This window comes from Lipophrys pholis, assembly GCF_963383615.2.
Source record: "Lipophrys pholis genome assembly, chromosome: 16".
Lineage (NCBI taxonomy): Eukaryota > Metazoa > Chordata > Actinopteri > Blenniiformes > Blenniidae > Lipophrys > Lipophrys pholis.
In genome coordinates, this window is record NC_137634.1 from 15,476,177 (window position 1) to 15,491,402 (window position 15,226).

A 15,226-nucleotide genomic window follows, 5' to 3' on the forward strand; every position below is an offset into this window, starting at 1 on the left:
AAATCAACACAAAAAAACTTTGCTACTGGAATCCATTGAAATCAAATGGGTTATAAGGTTGTGTGTAAGTGGTCCCTAAAACAAAATGATTCTGACAACCCTGGTTTGATATAATCAAAAACAGGAGATAATTTGAAATTATTTCTATTAATGAAAACCGAGTCCACATGCATACATCCATACATCCCATGAACTCCGTAGTTTGAGCAGTTCTGCATTATGCCTTGTAATCAAACGAATGCTGTGCACTTTCCAGTGACAACTGCAGATAGTGTTATCTTTATTATTTGTATATTTTGCCATGACATTTAAACATTGATTGGAGCTCATTTTTGATCGACTTCCGCCCCCGGGCACTGCTTCACACAGACCCACAGTTCCGGTTTGGGACTGAACCATCTATATTTGAGCGTCATCTTTGTAAGCAAGTAACCCGTCTTTTTTTAAACGATTTAAAAAAGGAAATATCATTAATGATAATCATTTCCCAATTTAAGAGTTATTTACAAATTTAAAGTCCATTTCCATTTTAGTTTTAAGGAACAGTTGTTTCTTTCCAAAGGGCCTCTCATTGGCTAAAAACCCGGAAGTTACATCACGATTCTGTAGAGCGCGAAAATTGTGTTTATCGTGAGTTTCTGTGGCAGATCGTGTATTAAAATAAACCTTTTCAGCTCTTACCTTTTAATGCTTCACTTTCTCCGCCATGTGTGAAAAGACTGAAAAGGTAAGGTTCGTCGTTGTTGTCATCATCAATGCTTCGGGTTGCGGTCGTGTTTGCAGCCTCCTGTTTCACGTGGCTCCGCAGGTCAACAGCTGGCTCGGCGCAGTGTTTGGAGAAGACTCAGTGCCACTGTTTGAAATCAACACCCGGACAGTGGACATCCTGTACCAGCTGATGCGGGGCAGTGAAGCCCGCTGCAGGGACACCGCTCTACTCATAGAGGACTTCAAACAGAAAGCAGCAGAGTATCAGGCTGAGGGTGAGTGATCATGCGATGGATCAATGTGCTTCTAATGAAACCAGCTCTTATTTTTTTTATAAAAGTTAGCTGCAAATCATCTAAATTTAAAGATTATTAAGTGTCACTATCGTGCATCTAAGAAACAGCATGGGTCAATCCTGGAAAAACAGGCATTTCATGAGTTAATCATACTCTTATTTACTTTGATGATCATGGCGAGTCAGATGATATTGGCCCTCGACCCCCCAACTTTGATAAAAGCAGCATTGAAGGTGGTTTCTTTAGTCCCGGTGCATTTGATGGTGTGTATTTATTCATTTGAATCATTGCCCTCGTTCCCTACATTGGGACTGATGTTGAGAGATGGCTTTTCTTAAATATTTTGTATTTTCACCTTCAATTCTGTTTCAAATTTAAGTCAAATTGGGTGACAAGATGGTCGATCAAGTGCTTACCAGCCATCAATTTGGAATTTTGCTCCAGGACACTTCAACCTGTGGATACACAGATATGGAGACAAGAGAACCGCCCACTCAACCACCTGAGCCAACTTTGTAGATACAAGGATAGAAACGACTGGCACAAATCAAAAGGTTCCCATTTTTAGGTCACACATTGTCATATGTCTAAAACTTATCACTGGTGTTATCGCTTTATTACATTTTTGTTTGTTGTTTAGAGATAGTTTCAGACTTCAGTACCTACACCATAAGTTTAATAATCATGTTTCCTGGTTATGCAATGGTTAAACAAATAGATGTGTATTAATTAACACTACAAGGTGTTTAAAGAGGGTTTATTTTTCTATCTCCAGGTAATCACCTTCAGGATGTTCTTCAACAAAGTATGGACCTGTCCCCTGCCAGCCTTTCCGGGCCTGCGACTCGCTACTTGTCAGCTATAGTGGAGAGTGCTGTGGTGCTTGGAGTGAGAGACACCTCACTGAGCAGGTACACTCGCCGTTTCTTTTCTTCTTTTTTTTTTTACTACATTTATGGATTATTTTCTGGCAGATTTCACAAAACAGGACTATTGTGGATCTTTATGTCTTGCTCAGCTACTTGCCTGCAGTCAACAACCTCACCAGCGAACTTCTGGAAGCAGAGAAGGCAAACAGGAACCTCGAGGGAGAGCTCAAGGCTATGAAAAAGAAAATTGAGGCTACCCTGACACAGCGACACAACTTAAAAGCGTAAGAACACAAGGGTTGACACGATACTGCTAATTAACTGTGAACAAATTTCTCCCTTTTGATACTTCGATTTCTTTTATCGCCAGGGATCTTAAAAAAACGATCAAACTTCAGGCAGAGGAGAAGGCTAAAACGGATCAGAGGCTGCTCAACATGGACTTTGTGAGAGGGAAGACTAAAGAGCTGAGTATCAGACAAAAGACGTTAGAGGTACGTTGTTAGATGTGATGAAGCTATATGCGTCTTTTTTTTTTTAAGCTCTGCACAGAGGTGGCGATACATTATACAGCAATGTTAGTGTTTCAGCTGAGCATGAAACCATGATTATTAAACGTATGCAGTTTTTTTTTTTTTTTTACTTTCTTTGTGAATATCTATATTTAAACAGCTGGTACACATAATGCCAGTTCAAATTTCTTTGTGTTATTGCCAGCTTTGCTTTGTGTAGTAAAACACTGTATAAAGTTACTGCCTCTGGTTTAGAGAAATGATGCAGTCCGACAGTCGACGCCCTCGCTGTCATTGTCAGACGAGACCAGATCTTAAAAATATCCCTCCCTCCGTTCATCTGTTTCATCTTGTTCATTTAATCCGGCAGGCTCAGCTTGCATCCCTGAACATGGACGACTCTCTTACCCATGAGGCAATAGTGCAGCTCTCTGAGGTGCTGTATTTCCTCTCATCACCCTGAAAATAAAAGTGATTCGCCGTCTTCTTTCAGGGTTTGAAACGTGTCCTCTTCACTTCTCTCTCTTCAGGAAGTGACGGCCCTCCAAGGTGAAATGATCCCTTTGAAACAGAAGCTGGAGTCGTACATGGATCTTAGCCCGGTATGTGACGGACTTTTCAAAGAAATGGTTGATTCATATTTAGACACGAAGAAATGATGTCAGTCACTGAATTTGCTTTAATTGTTGTTGCTTTTTTTTTGTTTTTTTTCTAAACCACATTAGAACCCATCTCTGGCTCAGGTGAAGATAGAAGAGGGAAAAAGAAAACTGGTGAGTCTCTAAATGGTTAAATCAACAATGAAATATATTTGGTAGCGAACTGGCCATTCATTTTGTATATTCTTTTCCCCTCTTGCTTACAGAATGCACTTGATTTACAATTTCATGCTGATTTAAATAAATGAAGATGTAAACGTGTTACCGGCAGTGGTGTCATCTGTAAATCTCCTTTTTTGAAATATAATAAAATACTCTCACTTTGCATCATTTTGATGGATTTTATTGCTTTTTTTTAATCATGTTTTCGCAGCTATTGTATACTGTGTTGAGTTCTCAGCCCTTTTTTTCCCCCATGGCCCTACAGCTCTCTCTGTCTTGCTACAACCTTTAATTCCCTAACCTCAACACGTCTTCACCTAGAAATGTCATGGTTTTTCTTATAGGAGCTCAATTTTATTCCCACAAACATGGCGGCTTCTCATCATGTGAGTGTGTGAAACAGGTGTAGGTCACCACAACATAAACACTTGTCCAATATATAAGCCTACAGAAAGCTCAATGCACAGGAGATGCAGATAAAGACATCAACAAGATGCATTTTGCTTGCTTGATTCATATAATCTACATATATTATGTGCATGCATATAAAATATGTAGTGCAGTTGTTTCTGTTCTGAACCCAATGTTTCCTTTAGTTTCCCATCTTTAAAATTTACTTGCACAAGTGTGCTCACAGAAAAGTCAATCCCAGTCTCTCAGTTGGATCTACCCTGGCTTCCTCTTCCTATTTGTCACAAGCATTGTTCACACTAATCAAGTGTTTTGTCTCAACTGTCTGGGCTTATTTGTAGGATATTTCAAAACAAGATGGCGTGCTCGTGGCTCGTTGATTGAGTCTGCTTGCCAGATACTGTATTGATTGTTCTTCAATCTACCGACACACAGACAGAGGTGGCTTTATATTCAGGTACAAGAACCAACAAAACGCATAAAAGACAAAATATTAAACGTTAAAACAGTCGAGACATAAAAGCAACATCTCAAGCTGAGTGAAAAAAAAAAACAGGAAGTGAATCAGCCTGCCTGATATGCAATGGTTACTCAGTCTCTCAGCTTCCTATTTAGAAAAAAGCCTGATCTGATGACGTGAATGAGCACAGAGCTGGAGATCGAGGCCAGAAGACCTTTCCTAATGAATCAGGAAACAGTTGAGTCAAGCTTTTTTAACTAGCTGTAGTCGAGCAGCATCTGGCCAAGCACCGAATCAGTCTCTTGTCATGAAAACTCTAATCTGAAAAGGATACTGAAGCCTCCTGGTTGCTTGTTTCTATTGAAAGAAAAACTCATTCCATCTGTGCATCAAATCCAATATCCAGTCGATTATTTTGACTTTTGTGTCTTATTATTTTAGTCAGAATTTTTAACATTTGTAAAAATGTTCATACCCAAACACATGTAACTCGTCTTTCCCCAAGAGCCACTTTAGTCTTTCGCTGCTTTGTCCGCATGTTTAAATTACATGTTAAAGACGAGGTGCAGGAAACAGTTATGAGTCTGACAACTGAATTCCACAGGCTTTGGAGGGATAACCACATGAAAGCAGGTTTTTGCAGCCACTCCCTGAGCGTCTCAACTTAAAGCCCAGGGAATGGAAGCGACTTGCTGAGTTTGTATGCAAAATATCACCCCTGCTTTTTCTCCCCCTCGCTGCAATCCTTCCCCCTGGAGCTCAGCGTGGAGACCCCAGTGGTCTCTTGTCAGTCTGACTGTTGTAGGTCTGACATGGACATGGAGCGGTTACCATGGAGTGGGTCATGGATGTGGGCTTTGGAGCAATTTACCCAGTAGGCCCCTGGCTCTCACTGAAAGACACCTCAGCCTGGGTATCGATAGTTTCTGAAAAGAAACATAACCAAAATGTCAGTTAAAGCACTTAAAAAAAGAAAAAAAGACTTTCGGTACAAAAAATATAGATCTGAGCCATACTATGCTGCTGCATCTGTATTTATTTCTATTTAGCATATATTAAGTGTTACCGAAAGAACAAGTTGTGCTTATTGACATGCATGGTTTAAAATCATTATTTCGATTAGACATTATTAATTCCACAAATTAATTAACATAGTAACTTTTTATATATATATATATATATTTATATTTTTCCATCTGGGTCTCTTGTGTGCACACACACACACACACACACACACACACACACACACACACACACACACACACAGTAGTAATATTCACAATATTGACAGTATTAGGGAAAAAAATCATAATAGTTATTGTGCTGGGGATATGGACTTAAATACACCAAATTATCACGAACGAATACAAATACTTGTGTATTATAAGTTCACACAAAACAATGTGATCAGAAATTTGAGAAAAACAAACATAAGAGCAGAAAAAGAAGTGATGAAAAAGTTTGAGGAAGTGAAGAGAATGAAGGCACTTTGCCATGATCCAAAAGGTAAACATGTGCCTCATGGAGGGAGAGAAAAAAACTGAAAGCCCCCTCTCTCTCTCTCTCTTTCAGTGCGTCACACCTCTCTCTCTGCCCCTCTTTTTTTTTTCCTCTTTTAAAATAGTTTAATGTGCCACGCCCACATCATGATTCCCCCTCAGCTGTTACTGTAAGTCCTTCAGTTTCCACATGCGTCCGGTTCACTAATCAAAGTGTGATCTCTCTCTCTCTCTCTCTCTCTCTCTCTCTCTCTCTCTCTCTCTCTCTCTCTCTCTCTCTCTCTCTCTCTCTCTCTCTCTCTCTCTCTCTCTCTCTCTCTCTCTCTCTCTCTCTCTCTCTCTCTCTCTCTCTCTCTCTCTCTCGTCGGATTATTCACGTCGTCTGTCAGATTTGGAGCAACTTGTTGCGCAGCTGCTATTCTCGAGCCCCCCCCCCTCTGAGGTCAAGACACGTTTCTGCGCCGGAGGACGGATCCGATGGATGAAACGTTTCTCTGTGCGCGTAACCTGCGAGGACATGGAGTTGACGGTGTTTCTCACCTCCAGGAGCGGGACCGCGGAGTCTTTAATATGATCGAGGTTTCGGGGGACGCGGAGTCATGAGCTGGACGCGTCCTGGTCACGGTGTGGACTGGAGTCCCAGCAGCCTCTTCTACCTGACTTTACTCCTGTGGACCAGACGCATGAATGGACTGGCTGATTTCTCAAGTAAGGTGGTGCAGAACAGGTGGAGGAAAGAGAGAGACCTAGAACCTCAATACAAACAGTTATAGTTGGTGGAGCCTAATAATAGTAACATGAGGGCATACGGGGCCATAGAGAAAGTTGGTTTGTACTCCAATACGCACAGATTATATTTGTGGTGCTCTCGAAATCTATCTGCACTTTTGCACAGGCAGAGTGAGAAGTTTCTGAGATGTTCCACAACTAATGACATAAACGTAATACAGCATTTGTGCATCGATCTACTCGGGAGCTTCATCCAACTCCGGGTTGCAGGATGCTGCAGCCAATCCCAATCCTAATTTCGAATGCATGTTTCTGGGTTGTAGGAACCAGAGTACATCGGAAATAAAGCCTCACATATGTGAGAAAAACATGCAAACTCCACATAATCTGCCAACATCTCCCCTGCTATACAGCTTGCATTTCTTCACAAATCTTATTCCAACATTTTGCCGGTTTTATGGTCTTTAATGGTGAATGTTTATTTGTTGTGTGAATGGCTTTCCCAACAGGGAAATGGGACTTTCCCAAATGGTAATTTGTCAAATTCCCAAGCCGCATTTGCCCTTTGAACGCACTCTCTATTTATGTTTTAGTTGTTTTGCATGATCAGCGAGATAAAAACATGTTTACACAGGGGTTAAAGATTTAGTCTATGTGAACTTACATTGTAAGTACTGTATATATGAGCTGTAGGTATTCCTCATCCTGTCCGGTTTTAACATGTCTCTGCTTTGCGGATGTAGTAATGAGTTACTCATAACATTTGTATGTGGCGCTTCAGGATGACACCCGTCACTCTCCTTCAAACATTGTTTGTGAATCCCAGTTTGTTATGCTGTGTTCATTAAGTAACCGAGAAGTGGGAAAGTTTGCACTTCAAACTGTGAAAAACCAACGAGAACGCTGTATAAATACAAAAACTTTCCACCAGGAAAGTGTGAATGTTCTCAGAGCTCAGAGAAGCTGAAATGAAATTACTCAATAAAATGGTGTTTTTCACCAAACTTTACTGTTTGAATACAAAAAAATTACTAGAATTTGTGTTGCCAGTTAGCCAGCTACCCAGTACCAGTATTTTCCTATGTGGAGAAGTAATCTCTCCAGCTATTAATCACTTTGTTAATAATATTTCATCCAAGTGACGGCTTATCTAAGTAATATTACATTTGTCATTTATCTACAGATTTTCTTGGATCAAGTGAACACTCCCAACTGGTAATTGGGACTTTCCCAAATGGTAACTTTATGAGTTCCCAGTTGCATGAATGCACCAATATTGCACATATGTGGCTTTGCAAATTCAATGGTCTCGTATATTGTTAAAGTAAAACCAATCTAGCTGTACTTTTTTTCTGTTCTCTTATAGAGAAATAGTAATGTTATTGTTTTTGCACAAACAGATAATGAGATCGTCATTTCAAAGTGGTTTAGTTTTATAGTTCACCTGAACTATTTCCATCATTTCATATTGTTTCTATTAATTACATTTAGGACAATGTAAACACATCACGTATCCATATCGATCATGTTTTACACACTGTCCCACAAAGCTTGAGTTGAATGTCAGCTGATGGATTTTGCTCACCAGGAAAGAGTGCAGGCTGCAAAAAGCCTAATCTGCAGAGGCGGATGCCGTAAATTCTAAAAAATAAAAAAAAAGTTATAATATTACTGCACTGGAAGGTAGCATCCCCACCTTGTCATCCAGTCTAAAAATAAAAATTTAGGAATTTGGTGTGCAACTTTAAGAAATGTCTCAAACCCGATGTGCGTAACAGTTGGCTGGCGTTGTGTGTCCAGACTACCTGTCCAGGATCATCACCAGCCACTCCGCTCACGCGTGTGACGGGCAGCCCCTGCGTCTTCACTGCCCGCGCCACTCCACCATCTCCATCCAGTCGGCTTTCTACGGGAGCGGCGAGGTCCGCCTGTGCAGAGCAGAGCAGACCCTCGGAGCTGTGAACCGCAGCTGCTCGGCGTTTACGGCTCTACAGGTGCATTTTATGTTTTGGCGCACGGCACTGCTCACTCTCGCCCGGTCGGGGGTTAATGTGCGGGTGTTGACCAGTTTTATTGGAGTGGATTCGTCCTGTCGTGTGGTTCAGTTCTCTAATCAACAGCACAGTTCATGACAAGCTGTTTAAAGGTCATCCAGGTTTATGTAGACTTGTATCAGATCTTGTATCGTCGTGTTGACCGACCGGCCGCTGGTGTTTATTGTGCAGAAGCTGCTGTCAGAGTGTCAGAGCCACAGAGACTGTCAGCTGCCTGTCAATCACCTGCTGTTTGGGAAGGACCCTTGCCCCGGGACCACCAAATACCTCCATGTGCACTACAAGTGTAAACCCAGTGAGTTCAGCGGCTCAAGTCCCACTTCTTCCAGATGCACATAGAACCAACTCGACAGCTCAACGCTCAACACAACACATTTCCCACCATCAGCAGACGCTCCAGCTCCTCATTCCTCACTATTTTCCCCCTCACTCAGCGGAGCACAAGAAACACGTGGTGTGTGAAGGGGAGACCATGATCCTGCGCTGTAAGCCCCCCAAGGTGCTGAACATATACGCAGCTGTCTACGGGAGAAGCCTCGGTCAGACTGACACATGCCCCGCACGCTCCCCAAGACCAAGACCACCCCCGTTCGGTGAGTTGACCTGAGCTTTTATTGCTTCCTCCGGGACAACTACCAGAAAAGAAAATGGAATGATAAATTAACAAAATGTGTGTATTTCACTAAATTGGTGAAACACACTTATTCTGTAACAGGTCGACGTTGATCAAGGACCCTAAAAATTAAATGTTGAAACAGGAATTATCCAGCATCAGTTTTATTTCCAGTTTCCGATGATGATTTTGGACAACTTCAAATATTAAAAAAAACAACCAAATGTATCTTTTAAATCAATTTTTGTTCTCCACCAGAGGCTGAATTAAAAACTTGGTTTCGCTTGTTGTCTGCTGTTACAATACAATAGCTGCTATGTTTCTCTATTTTATGTAAATCCCTTTTCAAGCACAGCTTTTGTTTTTGGAGGAAGTCATTACACTGATTAGCTGCAGCTGCGGTTTCTACAGACTAAATATGTTACAGCACAGTCCATTCAGTCTCTGTGTCTGTATTTTATTAGTAACATGTCTTACCAAAATCTTATAACATGCACACATAGTAAATACCATTTAGAGCAAGGATTTGCAAAGTTCTTCGGCATGAAGCATGCATACCATCAATGCCACATGGCCAAACTGTAACTGAGCATATGTACCATAAGACTTTATTAAAATCTTATATGTCTTTAAATCCAATCAACATGCATGCTTCCAATTTGTCTCTTTGAAATAGTGATTAAAAAAAAAAAAGTGATTCTTTTCAGTCTTTACAGGTTCTAATGTGTTCAACTTGTGAAGCCAACAATCTATTAATTTGGTCTGATTTCAACTCAAATGTATCATCGAGCCATTTGGAAAGGGGAGGCATGGACTGCTATTTAGCTTTGACCATAAAAAAAACTAAACAAAAAGTCTGCTTTCAAAATTGTTTTTCTCTGGTTAAATTATCACTAAATTTCACTCACACACACACACACACACACACACACACACACACACACACACACACACACACACACACACACACACACACACACACACACACACACACACACACACACACACACACACACACACACACACACACACACACACACACACACACACACACACACACACACACACACACACACACACACACACACAGTGTTTCTCATTGACTGAGTGAGCTTTTCTCTGTGCTGCTCCCCACAGAGTGTCTGAACCACGAGGCCGTACACTCGGTGTCCGAGTCCTGCTACAGCAGGCAGAAATGTGCTGTTGCTGTCGGCAACCAGACCTTCAGGGACCCCTGCTTTCCAGGAACAAGGAAGTACCTCAGCGTGGTCTATTCTTGTGGTAGGACTCTTTCTGCTCCCTCATTCACAGCTACGAGCCCGGCGATAGATCAGAGGTTTATAAAGCAGGAAGAGAATCACATGATGTTAAGGATTAGTCACGTCATGTGTGTTTTTGTTTTGTCCTCACTCATTAAGCGGCGGTTTGCCCGTTCCAACATTTTCAACTTCCCTCTGTGTATTCTTATCTGTTGATCCCAGCCATCGGAGGTTCTTATCTTATCGTGCTGAAAAGCACAGTAGCTATAGAAATCCAGCCTGGAGGCTGATATTTGGGAATTTGATACAACATCCTGCTAGATTTCCTGCGATTGGCACAAATGCCAGTGAGGTCATCTTGTGACATTGTTCGTGGATCATAATTTCAGGTTGGGACTCCAGCCTGCTGTCGAAAGACTTATTTAGAGTTTCTATTAAACAATGTGTGTTAACCTTGTCGGCTTCACAGAAAGAAAACTGCTCAAAAAGTATTCATAATATGAAAGCGTAAGTCCAATGAGAATCTAGTCTGGGTGTGGTGGGCAACATGTTGTAGGTGATCTAATATAGAGTCACGAAGTTGTCTCACAGCAGTATACAAAGGCCTGCCTGTCCTCTTTCCAACAGTACCGCTGGCTTTACTGAAGGAGGCCGACCCGGAGATATTAAGCTCCACCACATCACCCACTGTGCGAACAGAAAAAGGTATCAGGATCTCGCCATCTGCCGCATTTTCAGACTTTAATCATCTTATCTCTGCATCATGCTGCTAATTTTTCTCACAGCTTCTCCCACAGACGAGGGACCTTTTTCAAAAGGGTCACGCAGGCCAGACAGCTCTGGAGCCATGATGAGCGACTCTCTCCTAACTTATGCCTACATTAAAGGTAGACTTCATTCACGGGTAATTTTAAGATCCCCCGAAGGGACTATGTTAGGTTAACTTCTGAATTTCTTCCAAACGTCACACAGATCACAGAATTAATGATTGAATGGTTGACACAATGATGTTGAAGTTCAGCCAGTCACACAGTCAAACACAGCCACACACTCCTATACAGGCCAATTCTACAGTTACTAAATCACCGCAAATGTTTTAGAAGGTGGTAAAATTGTAAATGGATCGCACATAGTTTTGTATATGAGGGTCTTTTAACTCTACCATGTGTGTCCCACACAGAGCACCCAGAAATGGCAGCGCTGCTCTTTACCTGCAGTGTGTGTGTCGGCCTCCTCTTCACCCTGCTAGCTGTTTCTGTGCGGGTGACCTGCAGGGGGCGACAGCTTCAGGAACGCCGACTCTCACTTAGGCCTGGAGGTCAGACTGCCCACTGTCAGGAGGAGGAGGACGATGAGGACGATGAAGAGGAGGAGGAGGATGAGGGGACTGAAAGCTCCTTAATTTCTGCAGCAGAAAGAAAAGCGATATTTGGATGGGAGGAAGTGACTTATGTGAGCGAGGCGGCCGAGCGAGCGGAGAGGATCGAACGCAGAGAGATGATCATACAGGAGATTCGGATGAACGCTTTTCTGAACGGCAGCTCATGTTGAATACATCTCACGCCGCTCTGCTCCCTCAGGATTTTCAGAGCAGTGCAATCTGAGATTAAATATTTTCATACAGTAAAGACGTGTGTTGTTTTCCCAGTTTTGTTAAAGCATTCATGTTATCGCAGGACTCAGATCCACGAGGATGCAAAAAAGCTAAAAAATGTTTTAAATGCTGTATATAGTCGCAGGATATGAAGCTAAGATTTCAGGCTGTAACGTTGGTAACTGACAAAAAGGGGTGAAATCCCACAAATATTTGAGATACAAACCAAATAACTTTGTCAGCCTGATGTTTAGGTTTCATATCTGAATGTGAATCTCCCTTTGAGGTCACACAGATCATGTAGGATATTATTTTGTAAATGCAGTATCATTCAAGCTACTCGTGCCTCTTTATCCTCAGTCTGCAGTTTCTACAAAACTCAAACCTCTAGCGTGTGGATTACTTATGCTGAACTTTACCTCTTCCCCTCTGGATTAACCTTCCAACTGAGTCAACTTCCTGCCTCACAGCAGCGCTGCCTGCAAGAGGCCCGTGAGACTCTTAACTGGAGACAAAGAGAGGAAAGGTGCAGCATCCTTGTCCCTGCTCTCCCCCAAGTCCAACACCGTTTCAGGATTAGCGTATAAACAACTTGTCTGTACAACAAAGGTCAGTTTCACAGGTTTTCTTTTTCCACTTTATTCTTGATCACACAGTTTTAATATAAAAAATGAAAGCGGTTGTTGAATAAAAACATTGATGTTTGAATGAACGAGGTTCACTAGGACGTCCATCTTTCTGGTTATATTAAGATGTCTTCATAGTTTCTTTTAAATTATTGCATCAAATGAACATCTCTTTTCGGAAATTCTAAAAACATCAAAAGGCAACTGGCTATAGGTTGTTTTTTTCCAGAGCAATCAAAGGCAGCATTTCAGACGAGATATCAGCAGAGTGATAGTCTTTATCTTGGTCCCCATTTGATATTGGTAAGACCATGAAACTGTCTTTTCAGGGCCTGTCGGTCGGACCACTCCGAGTCCAGGTGACTGTCATCGTCTGCCTCATCCAGTTTCTGAAAGGAACAGAAAATTACAAAATGCACTCAGGATAGATAAGAGTTTAACATGTTTGCACTCCTCACCTTGAGCTCCTCTTGCCTCCTGTAGTGATGCTGCATCATCTGCTTCTGCTGCTCATCGGTGACTAGGGGCTCTCGCGCCGGCGCTCTCTGTCCCTTCTGGAGTGAACAGCAACCCAGGGCATAACAATGAATACACTGCCTGCCAAACTCAATCCCGGCTGCAGTGCGGCTTTACCTTTTGAATTTTGACGACAAGTTTTGTCTTTTCATTTTTGCCAACGTAGTCTTGCAGTTTTTTCCCCCTTTGCATTTCTTTGCCAGCCCACCAGAGCTGGCATTCGTCCTCGGCGATCACCTGCAGAGACGCCTTTTGCGTGGCGACAAATGAAGAAGAGGACACAATTATAAGGATTAAGTAGACGGTGAGGATACCTCTGCCCTGATGTTCATATAAAAGAAAAAGAAATTAAGAAGTGACCTCTTCAGTTACCTTTTTGAAAAACATTGTAAGTAGAAAATGGTTGACTGAAGCAGGAACAGCTGTTTCACCTGTGTTCTTGAAAGGTCCTCCTTCCCCTCAAACTCCATTCTGATTGGGTCATAAGGAGGCAGCTCCATGGGGTAAACAATCATGACCGCACCCCTGAGCTGATCCAGGGCGTCCTTTATCATCTCCACAGTGACACAAATATTAGCTGGGACTTGTTTCTGTGAGACAATAAGAAACTCAGATTCAACCAAACTGGTAAACAAAGCATGTAGTGGTGGTCGACTATACAAACACTCACTTTGGAAATTACCGCCTTCGCTTCCTCCACAGTTCTCATCAGCACCTCCTTCATTTTCTCAATGGGTGCTAAGAGAAAGGAAGGAGATTCAAACAACTTCCAATATGTCATCAAGCAAATGATTAATACACTGAAGAGAGTTTGCTAGTGATTCCAAATTGTCAGGAGCCACTTCAATCAAACATTTAATAGTTGGAAGGCCAGACAAACTCTCACCATGTCCGTTCCTCTTCCCAATCTCATCCTTCCTAAAAACGGATCCTCCGCTAGGCGTGCACTTGTCCTCCCATTCATCCCCGAGTTTCAGCTCCAGGATCTGGTCGTCGGTCAGGCCCTGCATGTTGGGAGGCAGAGTGATGCCGTGGTCTGCAAGCTCTGGGATTTCTAAAGAGAGGAGGAAAGAAAGTCTCTGTTACTATATATTTTCAGTTTAGAGTCAAACCTAAGACCAATACCTAATATGATAACTATGATGGATCGAGATCTTCCAACTTTAAGAACACAATTTGGAACCACTGACATCTTATGATTGCGTTTAACCCTATACTTTACCAGAAATTAGACTTTAAAAAAAAAAAAAAATCACGTTTGTCCCCATCACTGCAAAACTGAGCAGTAATAAAATTAGGAATACAATGAAAATAGTTTCCATTACAGGCTGCGGAGACCAGAATGAGGTTGATAACTTCCCCACAGGCAGGCGTGCAGTTACAGTGATCTTGTAATTCCCGAACACCAAACATAATTTAGATTATATTCCCACCTGAGCAGATTCGCTCCACTTTCAGTCTCCCGTTGTAAATGGTTGTGATGTGATGGATCACCGCCTCCAGAGGAGCGTCCACGGTGGTGTTGAAGAGAAACTGGCTCTCATCGCCACGTTTCACATGCAGCTGCACCATCCTGTGTCAAAAAGTCCGTTTATCTCCAAAGAAGAGGCGTTCAAGCATTAAAGTTAGTACCTTAAGAAACCCTGCGCAGCACAGGGTCGTCGGACAAACAGAGTAACCATGGCAACAGCCTGTCTGGACGCTTCCAGAAGACACTGGGTTAGCATTAGCAGTTAGCTCTCCCTGTGTTTCTGTTGACTTCATCTATGAAACGATTTTAGACGCAGCAGTTGATTGCGAGACTCACCTCTGCAGTAAACTTGACTCTGTACTCGGGTTTAGAATAAAGCTGTCCGTTGTTCTGCAAGCACCCCATGAACCATGACTTTATCCCAGTTCTTCTTCTGTTGTAATCAAGCGACTTAACCAGCATAAAACGCAATACCGCCACCTATTGAGGAGGTTTGTACTATACAGGCAAGTAGACAGCAGAGGAAAAGCAGTTTACATTTTCTTTTTAATTGACCCATTATTACTATCACGCTTCTCGAATATAAATCGTGTTGTATAGTGTGTACAATTAAACAGCATAGAAGATGGATGAACAAATCCAAAGTTTGCTCCAGTAGTCACAATCAGTAATCAGTATTACCACAGGCTGAATACAAAATGTTGTCTAAATTCTACTAATACACCGTTTGTACAAATACCAATGTAGCATTTGATTTTTTAGCTTGATTAACTATAAAACAAACAAAC

The 15,226-nt window shown here is 42.0% G+C and overlaps 3 protein-coding genes across 6 annotated transcripts; 2 read left to right on the plus strand and 1 right to left on the minus strand.

Annotated features, from left to right (window-relative positions):
* Positions 1–594: 594 nt before the first annotated feature.
* haus1 (HAUS augmin-like complex, subunit 1) lies at positions 595–3,364 on the plus strand. Its single transcript, XM_080483762.1, has 9 exons — positions 595–727; positions 809–983; positions 1,780–1,915; positions 2,023–2,157; positions 2,244–2,367; positions 2,756–2,821; positions 2,916–2,987; positions 3,111–3,158; positions 3,251–3,364. Exons 1-9 carry the CDS (start codon positions 707–709, stop codon positions 3,290–3,292), a joined length of 819 nt encoding a protein of 272 aa, XP_080339888.1. The 5' UTR covers positions 595–706; the 3' UTR covers positions 3,293–3,364.
* A 2,400-nt stretch (positions 3,365–5,764) lies between these two features.
* On the plus strand, positions 5,765–12,569 carry eva1c (eva-1 homolog C (C. elegans)). Of its 2 annotated transcripts, XM_080483763.1 has the most exons (9): positions 5,765–6,284; positions 7,489–7,542; positions 8,106–8,299; positions 8,531–8,654; positions 8,794–8,952; positions 10,110–10,253; positions 10,859–10,936; positions 11,017–11,118; positions 11,412–12,569. In XM_080483763.1, the coding sequence occupies exons 1-9, from the start codon at positions 6,176–6,178 to the stop codon at positions 11,780–11,782; spliced, it is 1,335 nt and encodes a 444-aa protein (XP_080339889.1). In that variant the 5' UTR covers positions 5,765–6,175; the 3' UTR covers positions 11,783–12,569. The 2 variants fall into 2 exon arrangements, with proteins under 2 accessions (XP_080339889.1, XP_080339890.1); XM_080483764.1 differs by lacking the exon at positions 7,489–7,542 and having other exon boundaries at positions 5,943–6,284.
* Positions 12,437–14,891, minus strand: cfap298 (cilia and flagella associated protein 298). 3 transcript variants are annotated; one of them, XM_080483765.1, is made up of 8 exons: positions 14,775–14,891; positions 14,401–14,540; positions 13,854–14,021; positions 13,638–13,705; positions 13,399–13,557; positions 13,085–13,216; positions 12,910–13,005; positions 12,437–12,840 (listed from the first exon to the last, which is right to left on the minus strand). In XM_080483765.1, exons 2-8 carry the CDS (start codon positions 14,537–14,539, stop codon positions 12,730–12,732), a joined length of 873 nt encoding a protein of 290 aa, XP_080339891.1. In that variant the 5' UTR covers position 14,540; positions 14,775–14,891; the 3' UTR covers positions 12,437–12,729. The 3 variants fall into 3 exon arrangements, with proteins under 3 accessions (XP_080339891.1, XP_080339893.1, XP_080339892.1); XM_080483767.1 differs by having other exon boundaries at positions 14,401–14,562; positions 14,775–14,882; XM_080483766.1 differs by having other exon boundaries at positions 14,401–14,882.
* Positions 14,892–15,226: the final 335 nt, after the last annotated feature.